Source organism: Urocitellus parryii, chromosome 1, assembly GCF_045843805.1.
Source record: "Urocitellus parryii isolate mUroPar1 chromosome 1, mUroPar1.hap1, whole genome shotgun sequence".
NCBI classification, from domain to species: Eukaryota; Metazoa; Chordata; class Mammalia; order Rodentia; family Sciuridae; genus Urocitellus; species Urocitellus parryii.
Genome location: NC_135531.1, coordinates 118,172,243 through 118,185,983, shown reverse-complemented (window position 1 = coordinate 118,185,983; position 13,741 = coordinate 118,172,243). Strand labels below are relative to the sequence as shown.

The following is a 13,741-nucleotide window of genomic DNA, read 5'->3' as shown; positions in this document are numbered from 1 at the left end:
CATTATACTCCTTTATTGTGACCTACAAGACCCTGCCAGAGCTGTCACCTGCTATTCTCTTAAACCTTTCTTCCAACACTTATCCAATTGCTTAGCAGCCTTTGGTGAAACTGCTTTTGTTCATACCAACTCTTTCACAAGTACAGCCTTTCTAAGTGGTATTTCTGCTACCTAAAGTGCTTTCATTTTCTCTTATTATATGATTTATTCCTTTTTGTTTGTCAGGCCAAATTTAAATGCCACTTTTCAAAGAAGTCTTCATCTTTCATGATCAGCTTATGTTCTCCATCTCCATTCTTTTTTTCCTTTTTTTTTTTCCTGTGTGGTAATGAGGATTGAACCTGGGCACCTTGAACATGCTAGGCAAGCACTCAACAAATTTTTTTTCCTTTGTAGGGCTTAATATATTTTTACTTAGTTTTCTGTTTCTTCCTTGTCTTTACCACTACAGTGTAAGTAAGCTCTGTGAAGACAGTTGAAGCATCTATCCTAAAAATTCTTATACTATCCTATTCTTGTACTCTTTTAAATCCCTACATAAATCTTTAATGGGCACATAATGTATACTTAAAAATTTTTTTGTTGATTCGATGAGTAAGTAAGGAAATTGTGTTAAAGTGATACCACAGGCATAGTATTGCAAATACTAGTGACTTATGATGAACTATCTACAAATGGGATGAATTGTTACTATTAAGTTATATGTTTGAATGTATCAAATAAGATATTTGGTTAACAAATTGTGTGATTTTTGTTTGATTGTTTCAGCCTTTCCTACCACCTTCCCAAAGTAAAGCTGAATATGATTCAGAGGAGAGTCTGGAAAGTGATGGTGATGATGATGATGATAATGATGATGTTTTAGCTTCAGATTTTCATCTCCAAGAGCATTCTAATTCAAATTCATATAGGTATGTAATATTACATTTTAATCTTCTTTTAAAAATCATCCTGGCTTATATGATATTTTTGAAAATAATACATGTGCTTTATAAATTAGTACACTAACACATTTCTTAAATTGTAGTTGAAATTGTTAAATTGCTTCCCTTCAACATAATTTATCAGTTAAACTTTTTTTTCTTTTAGTACTAGGGATTGAACCCAGAGGTACTTTACCATTGAGCCACATCCCCAGCCCTTTAATTTTTTTTTTTTTTTTAAATTTTGAGACAGGGTCTAACTAAGTAGCTTGGGCCCTCACTAAGTTGCTGGCTTTGAACTAAGACCTTTTGACTAAGCCTCCCAACCACTGGGATTATAGGCATGCACCATCACAACCGGTGTCAGTTAACTTGACTTTACATGAGGAGACCCTCTATAATTTAATTACTCCTCACAGATCTTCTCACATTATCCCTTGCTTTTGGGTTCCTATGTCCCAGAATTTTAGCTTTGAAAATCTATTGCTTTTTCAGGAAAACATTAGTACTATGTCAAGTACTATCTTAAAAATGTTTTCAAATATTATAAAAATCATAAATGTTCAAAACACTGATTCCTAGCTCCAGTGGTGCATTATTCATACATTCATGAGTAGCTAGTGTATTATCTTGTTTCTTGATGTGTTGCTTACATCTGAAATATATATATAATTTATACAGACAAAATATGTTAATATAAATTTTGAAAAGAAGTAAATGTGTCAGAGACGGTGAAATACTTCTTTACTTTTCTCTTATTTCTATATTTTATTGAAAAAATATATATATACACAAATGCACACACACTATACATATATGTAAATATATATATATATATATATATATATATATATGTAATTCTGGAGTTTTTTTAATATATGACAGTGGAATGCATTACAATTCTTATTACACATATATAGAGCACAATTTTTCATATCTCTGGTTGTATACATAGTATATTCACACCAATTCGTGTCTTCATACATGTACTTTGGATAATAATGATCATCACATTCCACCATCATTTCTAACCCCATTCCCCTCCCTTCCCCTCCAACCCCTCTGTCCTATCTAGAGGACATCTATTTCTCCCATGCTCCCTCTCCCTATTCCACTATGAATCAGCCTCCCTAACATTCAGCATTTGGCTTTTTGGGATTGGCTAACTTCACTTGGCATTATGTTCTCTAAATTCATCCATTTACCTGCAAATGCCATGATTTTATTCTCTATTGCTGAGTAATATTCCATTGTGTGGGCTGGGGATGTGGCTCAAGCGGTAATGTGCTCGCCTGGCATGCACGGGGCGCTGGGTTTGATCCTCAGCACCACATAAAAATAAATAAAGATGTTGTGTCCACTGAAAACTGAAAAATAAATATTAAAAAATTCTCTCTCTCTCTTCTCTCTTTTCTCTTCTTCTCTCTCTATATCTTTAAAAAAATATTCCATTGTGTATATATGCTACATTTTTTTTATCCATTCATCTATTAAAGGTCATCTAGGTTGGTTCCACAGTTCAGCTATTGTGAATTGTGCTCCTGTAAACATTGATGTGACTCTGTCCCTGTAGTATGCTGGTTTTAAGTCCTTTGGGTATAGACTGAGGAGAGGGATAGCTGAGTCAAATGGTGGTTGCATTCCCAATTTTCCAAGAAAGTTCCATACTACTTTCTATATTGGCTACAACAATTTGCAGTCCCACCAGCAGTGAATGAGTGTACCATTTTCCCCACATCCTTGTCAACACTTATTGTTGTTTGTATGCATAAAAGCTGCCATTCTGAGTGGGGTGAGATGAAATCTTAGAGTGGTTTTGATTTGCATTTCTGTAATTGCTAGTGATGAACATTTTTTCATGTATTTGTTGATTGATAGTATATCATCATCTGAGAAGTGTCTGTTCAGGTCCTTGGCCTATTTATTGATTTGGTTATTTGTTTTTGTGGTGTTTAGCTTTTTGAGTTCTTTATAAACCCTAGACATTAGTGCTGTATCTGATGGGTAAGGGGTAAAGATTTGCTCCCAAGATGTAGGCTCTCAATTCAACTCACAAATTGTTTCTTTTGCTGAGAAGACTTCCTAGTTTGAGTCCATTTCATTTATTGATTCTTGATTTTAATTCTTGTGCCACAAGAGTCTTATTAAGGAAGTTAAGGCCTAATCCCACATGATATAGATTAGGGCCTACTTTTTCTTCTATTAGACGCAGGATCTCTGCTAAGTCCTTGATCCATTTTGAGTTGAGTTTTGTGCATGGTGAGAGATAGGGGTTTCATTTCATTTTGTTGCATATGGATTTCCAGTTTTCCCAGCACCATTTTTGAAGAGGCTATCTTTTCTCCAATGCATGTTCCTTGGCACCTTTGTATAATATAAGATAATTGTAGTTTTGTGAGTTAGTCTCTGTGTCCTCTGTTCAATACCATTGGTCTACCAGTCTGTTTTGATGCCAGTACCATGCTGTTTTGTTATTATTGCTCTGTAGTATAGTTTAAGGTCTGGTATAGTGATGTTACCTGCTTCACTCTTCCTGCTAAGGTTTGCTTTACCTATTCTGGGTCTCTTATTTTTCCAGATGAATTTTATGATTGCTTTTTCTATTTCTATGAGGAATTCCATTGGAATTTTGATCAGAATTGCATTAAATCTGTATTGTGCTTTTGGAAATGTGGCCATTTTGATAATATTAATTCTGCCTATCCAACAACAAGATAGACCTTCCCATCTTCTAAGGTCTTCTTTGATTTCTTTCTTTAGGGTTCTGAAATTTTCACTATATAGATCGTTCACCTCTTTCATTAATTCGATTCCCAAGGGTTTTTTTGTTTGTTTGGTTTGTTTTTTTTTTTTTTTTTTTTTTTTTGAGGCTATTGAAAATGGGGTAGTTTTCCTAATTTCCCTTTCTGAGGATTTGTCACTGATATACAGAAATGCCTTTGATTTATTGGTGTCGATTTTATATCCTGCTACTTTGCTAAATTCATTTACTAGTTCTAGGAGTTTCTGGTGGAGAGTATTCTAGGTATAAAATCATATCATCAGCAAATAGTGCCAATTTGAGTTCTTCTCTTCCTATGTGTATCCCTTTACTTTCTTTAATCTGTCTAATTGCTCTGGCCAGTGTTTCAAGAACTATGTTAAATAGAAGTGGTAAAAGAGAGCATCCCTGTGTTGTTCCAGTTTCTAGAGGGAATGCCTTCAATTTTTTCTCCATTTAGAATGATGTTGGCCTGGGGCTTAACATAGCTAACCTTTATGATGTTGAGATATGTTCCTGTTATCCCTAATTCTTCTAGTGTTTTGAACATAAAGGGGTGCTGTATTTTGTCAAATGCTTTTTCTGTGTCTATTGGTTCTTATCTTTAAGTCTATTGATGTGATGAATTACGTTTATTGATTTCCATGTGTTGAACCAACCTTGCATCCCTGGGATGAATCGCACTTGATCATGATGCAGGATCTTTTTGATATGTTTGTGTATTCGATTTGCCAGAATTTTGTTGAGAATCACTTATGGGGGAGATCAATTCATGTATCAGCAGATTTTTCAACACAGACCTTCAAAGCCAGGAGATCATGAAACAACATGTACCAAGCTCTGAAAGAAAGTTGATGCCAGCCAAGAATCTGATATCCAGGAAAGCTAAGCTTTAGATTTGATGATGAAATGAAAACCTTCCATGATAAACCAAAGTTCAAGAATTTACAACTAGAAAGCCTGCACTGCAGAACATCCTCAGCAAAATATTCCATGAAGAGGAAATGAAAAACAATGATTAAAATCAGCAGAGGGAAGGATTACACTAAAGGAAAATCTAATCAGAGGAGATACCTAGTCATGTTAAATACCAAAAATAAACAAAAATGGCTGGGAATACAAATCATATCTCAATAATAACCCTGAATATTAATGGGCTAAACTCACCAATCAAAAGACGTAGACTAGCAGATTGGATGAAAAAAAAAAAAAAAAGACCCAACAATATGCTGCCTTCAGGAAACTCATCTCATAGGAAAAGACATTCACAGACTGAAGGTGAAGTGTTGGGAAAAATCATACCACTCAGACGGACTGTGTAAGCAAGCAGGGGTTTCCATCCTCATATCAAATAAAGTAGACTTCAAACTAGAGTTAATCAAAAAGGATAAAGAAATACACTACGTTACTGCTTAAGGGAACCATACACCAACAAGACTTAACAATTATAAATATATATGCCTCAAACAATGGAACAGCTATGTTCATCAAACAAACTCTTCTGAAGTTCAAGAGTCAAATGACCACAACAGTAATTGTGGGTGACTTAAACACACCTTTTTCATCACTAGATAGATCTTCCAAACAAAAGCTGAACAAAGAACTATAGAACTCAGTAATACAACCAATAACTTAGATTTAACTGACATATATAGAATATTCCATTCTTCAATGAGAGAATATACTTTCTTCTCAGCAGCACATGGATCCTCCTCTGAAACAGACCATATGCTATGCCACAAAGCAACTCTTAGCAAATATAAAACAGAGATAATACCCTTCATTCTATCAGATTATAATGGAATGAAATTAGAAATCAATGATAAAATAAGAAATAAAATCCAATCCAACACCTGGAGACCAAATAATATGCTCCTGAATGAACAATAGGTTACAGAAGACATCAAGTAGGAGATTTAAAAAATTTTAGAGGTGAATGAGAACACAGATACAACATATCAATATCTCTGGAACACTATGAAAGCAGTACTAAGAGGAAAGTTCATTGCATGGAGTTCATTCCTTAAAAGAAGAAAAAGTCAACAAATAAATGACTTACCCTGCATCTCAAAACCCTAGAAAAAGAAGAGCAAACCAATACCAAAAGCAGCAGAATACAGGAAATAATTAAAATCAGAGATGAAATCAATGAAATTGAAATAAAAGAAACAATTGAAAAAATTGACAGAACAAAAAGTTGGTTCTTTGAAAAAATAAATAAAATTGACAGACCCTTAGCCATGCTGATGAAGAGAATGAGAGTGAAATATTTCTTTATGAAAAATTACTTTGACATATTTATTGGTATATTCGATTTTTTTATGCTAAGTTTACTTTTTCAATATGAAAAACATTTGCATGACTCTGAAGTCAGAGTATAACTCAAAACCAAAAACCAACCCAATTAAAAAATGGCCAGGAGCTGGTGTTGTGGCTCAGAGGTAGAGCATTCGCCTAGCATGCGTGAGGCGCTGGGTTCGATCCTCAGCCCCACATAAAATAAACAAATAAAATTAAGATATTGTGTCCCCCTATAACTAAAAAAAAAAAAAAAAAAATGTATTTTTTAAAAAATGACCAAAGGATTTGAATAAACATTTCTCCCAAGAATGACCAAAAAACACATGAAAATCAAACGCATGGTAGGACACCATCTTGTATTCATTAGGATAGCTACTATAAAAAATATCCAAATAATGATGTTGGCAGAAATGGGGAGTAATTAGAACCTTTGTTCCCTTCTGGTAGGCATATAAAATAGTGCAGCCACTGTCAAAAATGGAATAGTAGTTCCTCAAAAAATTTTAAAAAATAGGATTACCATATGATTCAGCAATTCCATTTCTGAGTGTATACTTAAAAGAATTGAAAGCAGGCACTGAAGCTAGTTTTTGTATGTCCATGTTTATAGTAGTATTACTCATAGTCACCAGCCGGTAGAAACAATCCAAATGTTTCTTGACAGATGAATGGATAAGCAAAATTTGATATTGTACATATAGTGGAAAATTATTCAGCCTTATAAAGGAAGGAAATTTTAACAAATGCTACAACATGGATAAATCTTAAGGACATTATGCTAAATGAAATAAACCAGTCATAAAACAGTAAATAGTGTATGATTCTGCTTACATGTTATTCTTAGACGAGTCAACGCTTAGAGACTGACAGTTGGAGGTTGTTAGGGCCTGGACAATGAGCAGGTATTGTTAAATGAATATAAAGTTTTAGTTTTTGTAAAATGAAAAGAGTTTTGAAAATGGATGCTGGTTGTGGTTGAACAACTATATGAATGTACTTACTGCTGTTGAACTCTACACTTCAAAATGGTTAAAATGGTAAATGTTACATTATATGTTATTTTACCACCAAAAAAATATTTAAAAGTGAATACTTTAAGAAATAAGTGTGTTCCACTTGAACCCATGGTAGGACACCATCTTGTACTCATTAGGATAGCTACTATAAACATTTCTTTTATAAAAAGTCAAATGAAAAGTCTCATATTTTTAAATTACAGATAACCACTTTTGCTAGTTTTCATTTGATCGCTTTTTTTACGTTTCTGATTCACCCTTCTGTTTGCAAAAATAAACAAATGCATCTGTATAATTTTATCTCCTCTGCTTTCTTACACAGATTATGTAGCATACCATATCTAATGTTCTGAAACTTCCTTGTGCATTATTCATACTTCCAGAAGTTCTCTCGTTATTAATACTTAGAGAGCCTTATTTATTTGATTTTTATGGTTACCCTAAAATTTCACACTTCAAAATGGTCATTATTTAGCCAGTATAATTTGATTATTATTACTCCTCTGCTATTGTAGATAATCCTGACATGAGTAACTGCATCTATTAAATTATTTTGGTTTTGTTGGGGTACACCTTCAGGATAAATTGTTAATAGTGGATTTCTGGTCAAAATGTTGTGCCCTTCTAAATCCCTACACAAATCTTTAATGTATCCATTTTTGCTTTGTTTTTAGTTGGTCATTGATGCGATTGGCAATGGTGCAATTGGTTCTCAACAATTTGAAAACATTCTATCCCTTCGCAGGTCATGATCTTGCAGGTAATAAATATCTTAATATAAACAAATGGTGCCGTTGCTTTGGTTTACTATTCTGTATACATTTTTTAAATAGTGGAGAAAAGGTTAGACTTTCTGTTGTGAAAAACCAACCCTCTATAAATGTACCTATCATTCAATTAGGTGCTTGAGGAGGGCTATGTCCAGGAAATCAGAAGCACTGAACCTGATATGATTAACTATTATGAGACTATATTATAGCTCTCTGAATGTTGGGGGATTTAATAATGGTAACAATGTAGAAACTAAGCAAACACAAAGCTTGTAAACTACAAAGGAAGAAATGGTTGTGTAGGAGAGAAAGGGGTATGATAGTATACCAAATGTTTCAGCTGTGAAAAGTATTTTTCATTTATATATGTGAGATCATATATTTATATATTATAGACAAGTACATATAAGATAAATATGTATTATATATTATTTATGTGTAATACATAATATTAAAATATTGATTTAACCAAATTTTTATGATGTTATGATAAGGGGAGGAAAAGTTTATTTTTAGTAATAAATGAGTAGATCATTTACAAAATTAAAAATCATGAGCACACAGTATAAACACGTTATGTAGATATGGAGAGGTAAATAATAGCAGTAGTTAAAATAGGCTCAGGACTCAGGAATATGGAAGTTTAGAAAAAGGTGCTAAGTTTCTTGGTAAGTATTATTTAATACTTTTGTGTGTATTTTCATTTTCTAAACAAATCTTAAATTTATATGCCATACAGAACTGATACAAAGGTTTAAAATAATTTTCTCTCACACATATTTTCCTGATTTTCAGATACATTTTTCTTGTGAAAAAGTCAGAGACAGTAAAGTTGAAATGCTTGTACAGATTTCTGACGTCATTTTTTTCAACCTCCTGTATTTCTATGTCTGTATCTCACATGTTGACATGTGATAATAGCTTAACTCAGTCTTTCCTACAATTGAATATGGCATTTTACTGTAGAAGATAAATATGAGTCACTTATATTTTCCCTTTTTAGAACTTCCAGTCAGTTCACCTCTTTGTCATGCGGTTCTGAAAACTCTTCAATGTTGGGAACAAGTTCTTCTTCAAAGACTTGAAATCCATGGTGGACCACCTCAAAATTATATCTCAAGTCATACCTCTGAAGAGAGTTTGTCTGCAGGTCCTGCCATTCTGCGCCACAAAGCTTTACTGGAACCTACAAACACTCCTTTCAAGTAGGTTTTCCTTTGGATAATTTTTTTTAAGAGAATTTTTTAATATTTATTTTTTAATTTTTGGTGGACATAACATCTTTATTTTATTTTTATGTGGTGTGAGGATCGAACCCAGTGCCCTGCACATGCCAGGCAAGCGCACTACCTCTTGAACCACATCCCCAGCCCCAATGGATACTATTTTTAAGTATGAATTTTCCTAAATCAGAATGTTGTCAGGTAGTATTTAGAGAAAGAAATATTATAATCTATCTAATTTTCAGTTCTAGGCTCATATGAATGAATGTCTTTGTGTAATGTCTACAGTAGTTCAGAAGTTAGCAAACTTTTCTTGTGAATGTTCAGATAGTAAATATTTTAGAGTTTTGGGATGTGCTAGTCACAATTACTTAGCTCTGCCATTGTAGAGTGAAAGCAACCATATACCATACATAAATGTTTTGATTTGGCTATGGTCCAGTAAACTTTTTTTTTTAATGGGGCAGGCTAGTTTTGGCCTATGATCTGTAGTGTATTGATACTTACTTTAGAGCAACACTGTTGAAAATAACCACTCATCAACCCTTTTACTGTCCATGAGATGAGAAAGAACCAAAAGATAAATCATTTCACTGCCTGTTTTATCTAGAAAGTCTTACTACAAAAAAATATTTACTGAACTAAACAGTGTGTTTAGTTCAGTAAATATTTTTGTAGTTGGTTTTTGCTTAATGTTGTAGTTGGTTTTTGCTCTTGCACAAGCTCTTACCTTATTACTGGTCAGTAACAAAGAGTTGTGGGTGGGTATGTGTCCATAGACAGCACTTTCAGTCGATGTTTTTCTAGTTCTTGTCTGGTATGCATACCTATTTTTGTTATCTCTTGTGTCCCTAGATTGGGGGTCAGCAAACTGTGCCCAACCCTCTGCCCAAATTTAGCCCTCCTCCTGCTTTTTAAAATAAAGTGTTATTGGATCACAGCCATGCCATTTTCATTTGCATATTATAGGTTGAGTATCCCTTATCCAAGATGCTTGGGACCAGAAGTGTTTCAGATTTTAGAATCTTTTGTATTTTGGAATGTTTGCATAGACTTTACCATTGAACATCCCTAACTCAAAATCCAAAACTTAAAATGTCAACATCTAAAAAGTTTCAGATCTCAGAGCATTTTGAATTTTGGAGCATTTCAAATTACAGCTGCTCAGTCTGAATGTTTGGCTGCTTTCCCATTATAGTGACAGAGTTGAGTACTTTTGATAAAAACCATATGACACACAAACCCTGAAATATTTACTGTCTGTTGCTTGGTTAGCTTGTTACAATGATGCACACCTGTAGTCCCCTGAACTTTGAAGGCTGAAGCAGGAGAATTGCAAGTTCTAGGCCATCTGCAGCAATTTAGTGAGGCCTGAAAAAACTTGGTGAGACCTTCTCTCAAAATAAAAATAAAAAGTACTAGGGATGTAGCTCAATGACAAAGTTACCCTGGGTTCAATCCCCAGTACCAGAAACAGAAAAAGAATGGATGCTTCCCTACATCATAGGTGTGGTTCTAGTTAATTTATTATAATAAGGATTCATATAGCACCGAGGAATTATGGTCAAGTTAATTAGAAATGTCTGAAGGGGATAATTAAATTTTCTATCTCTGTGTAGATCCAAACATCATCTGGCATTATCTGTGAAGAGGCTTTGGCAATACTTGGTGAAGCAAGAAGAAATTCAAGAAACGTTTATCAGAAATATATTCACAAAGAAACGATGTCTAAATGAGGTCTGTAGAAGTTAGAACCTCTTTACTATTTTATTACAGAAATCTTTTATGTTATCATTGAGACCTTAAAAATGAGATACATTTTATAGTCTTTCTAAAACACATTTTTGTATCATAAATATATGCAATTAATGCTTAGTCAAGTGATTCAAAATGAGAGAGGCAATTATTTTCATCAATCACTTTAATTTACAGTAATTAATTTGTATGTACTTAGGACTTTTTTTTCCTCATAGGTATTATTTAAGATTCTGTATCTCTTGTTTTTCTGTATTTTGAGTTATGATAATCACTTATTTACAAAACAAGGTAGAAATTTCCTTTGATTTTCATGTGATAGTTCCAGCTATGTTAAAAGTTTAATTGAAACTTGGTTTTTGTACTGAAAACATTTTAATGTACTCTTTCTTATTCTTTAGATTATGCTTAAATAAAATTTTACAAATTCAAATTAACTTATAATTATACTGTAATTGGTTGATTATACTTTGATATTATCATCGTAATGGTTATTTTTTTGTCATTTAGTTCAGTGCTACTAAAAAGTACCAGTCTGATAATATGGGGGAACTTGCATCTGAATGTAAATGAACATCTTGCTTCCTTCATTGAGAAAGTTTCGCTACTAAAAAATATCAGGTGAACTAAATAGTAGACATAGTTATGTAGTCGATTCTTTATCTCCCCTAAACCAGTAGCAAAGTGTTCAAAACTGCCAGGCATGGTGGTGCACACCTGTAATCCCAGCTACCTGGGAGGCTGAGGCAGGAGAATTACAAGTTCAAGGCCAGCCTCAGCAGTTTAGCAAGGCAACTAAGTGAGACCCTGTTTTGAAATAAAAAATAAATAAAAAGGACTGGGGATATAGCTCAGGTAAAGTACCCTGGGTTCAATCCCCTTCAGTGTCCAAAAAAAAAAAGAGTCTATAGACCACATTTTGAGTAGCACTGAACTAGTCTGAAAGTAAGCTTTTACAGTTTTTAAAATGGAAGGAAAAAAATAAGGAAATAGAATATGAGTTTACAATAGACAAGAAATCAAAAAGCAAGATGACATCAAACCTTAAATAAAAGGAAAATCACATATATTCTGTCGTCTCGCAATTTAAGTACTAATTTGCAGGAGGCAACTGTACGTGCTATTATTTACTATTCGCCTGATTTTGTAAATATATTCAAATTGACCATGCCAGGAAACAGAATATTATATAGTATTCTTGCTGACTTATAAGACTTTTCTTATGAAGTCTAGTTAAACAGTTTATTTTGTTATATTTATTTTGTTAATTTAAACTTATATGAAATATGTCTAAGATGTTTAGTGTGTAAGTTTACCACTAAAACAGTTCAAGAAAATGTTTGGATAAATAAAATTAATAATGCATGTACTAGAGAAGAATATAAGACTAATTAAAGATAGGTTTATTGGAAAGATAATGTTTTATTTTAAATTTATCTTTTTCTCAAATAATGTAAGTTACAGCATTCTGATGTGATATATAAAAGCACTGCTACATTGTTCTGTATAAAGTCATGTTTGCTTGCTACTTTCTCTAGTGCACTTTTTAATATGAATACGTAAATTTTGATTCAGGACTAGAATTATTAAGGGTACAGAGTAGTGTAACCAAGCCAGAATGTATAAGAATAGCAGGTAATAAATACAGCTGCACATATTTAAATTTCTTTATTATTTCTAGTTTTCTTTGGAGCTTCATTATTACCTTAAGAAAATTTTAAAATTACTTTTATTGCAATTATTTTAATAAAAGCATGACCATAAGTGTTGAACTGACAGCTTTGTAACTATCAGTAAGCTATATATTTTCTCTGAATTTTAGGGTTTTTATCTGCAAAGTGATTATTTCATCCTATACTTTGCAATGTTTTTGAACAATAGATTTAACTGGCTCAATCACTGTAGTTATGAGAAATTTGTTGTTGTTGCCTATTGTGTTATTCTTGATTGTGATAATCTTGAAGAGACATTTTTGTTGTTCTTTTTAGATATACATGAACAGTAGAGTATTTTTTGACATATAACATGGAGTATAACTTATTCTAACTAGGATTGAAGAGACTTGATAAAAGGGAGTGTGAAAAGAAAAAAATTATATAGTAAAACAGGTTGGATGGAGTTAAATAGGAACTTAACATTATAGGGATGGTATAAAATTATTTAATCTTCTCTGGAAAGTTGAATAGACTATTTTTGTTATTCACAAATTTACATTCCATCTCTTAGTTTCATAAAATAGTAATTACATTAAAGTTATTGTGACTATTCAACTGTTTAGGAGATAAATATATGACAGGCCCTATATCTTGGTTGCAATATGATGGGAAAGATTTTGAGACTGCTGCTGTTTTTTTTATTCCTTTATCTGACCTTTTCTTCATCTGACCTTAAAACCCTGGTGTATCCTGAGATCTCTTCTTTTTCCTATATAATGTAGTTTACTAGTGCATGCATTTTAAAATAGAATCCCTTCCCTATTTGTTCTTATTTGGAAATTAAGTACAGATGACTGCAAATATTCCCTACAAAAATTTGGAACTTGACAGCTGCTATCTTTGTTCCATTCCTTTTTTCTGTTTTCTTTCATTTTCTGAAAAGAACTAAAGTCTGAACCTTTCATTACTATTATTATTATTATTATTATTATTATTATTAATGTGCTAATACCTCCTTTTAATAATGATATGCACCTTTAGCAACTTCTTGACTCTTTCTGGCTAAATCAATAGGCAACAATTAGAAAAGTAAAACTAAAATTTCCTAATCAGAAGGTTTTCCCGAGATATCATATTTTATGAAAATAAGACATATTAGCATCTGTAAAAAGAGTTTGTTTTTTTAATTTATAGTAATCAGGAACCAGTAGTTCAGGATTTTTAAATATAAAGTACTTTAGAATCAATTTTGCTCAAATGTTAGCATTTGAAGAGCAAGCAAAAATTTTAATGCTGTAGGATAAAATTTGTAGTGAATGTTAATGAGTTATGAGCTG

At 32.6% G+C, this 13,741-nt stretch overlaps 1 protein-coding gene across 1 annotated transcript in view; it reads left to right on the top strand.

The window, feature by feature from the left end:
- LOC144256173 (dmX-like protein 1) overlaps nucleotides 1-13,741 on the top strand; it is a 166,237-nt gene that overhangs the window by 112,377 nt on the left and 40,119 nt on the right. The window contains 4 exon segments of the mRNA XM_077801257.1: nucleotides 769-911; nucleotides 7,676-7,761; nucleotides 8,775-8,976; nucleotides 10,614-10,731. Coding sequence (XP_077657383.1) covers nucleotides 769-911; nucleotides 7,676-7,761; nucleotides 8,775-8,976; nucleotides 10,614-10,731 — 549 coding nt within the window.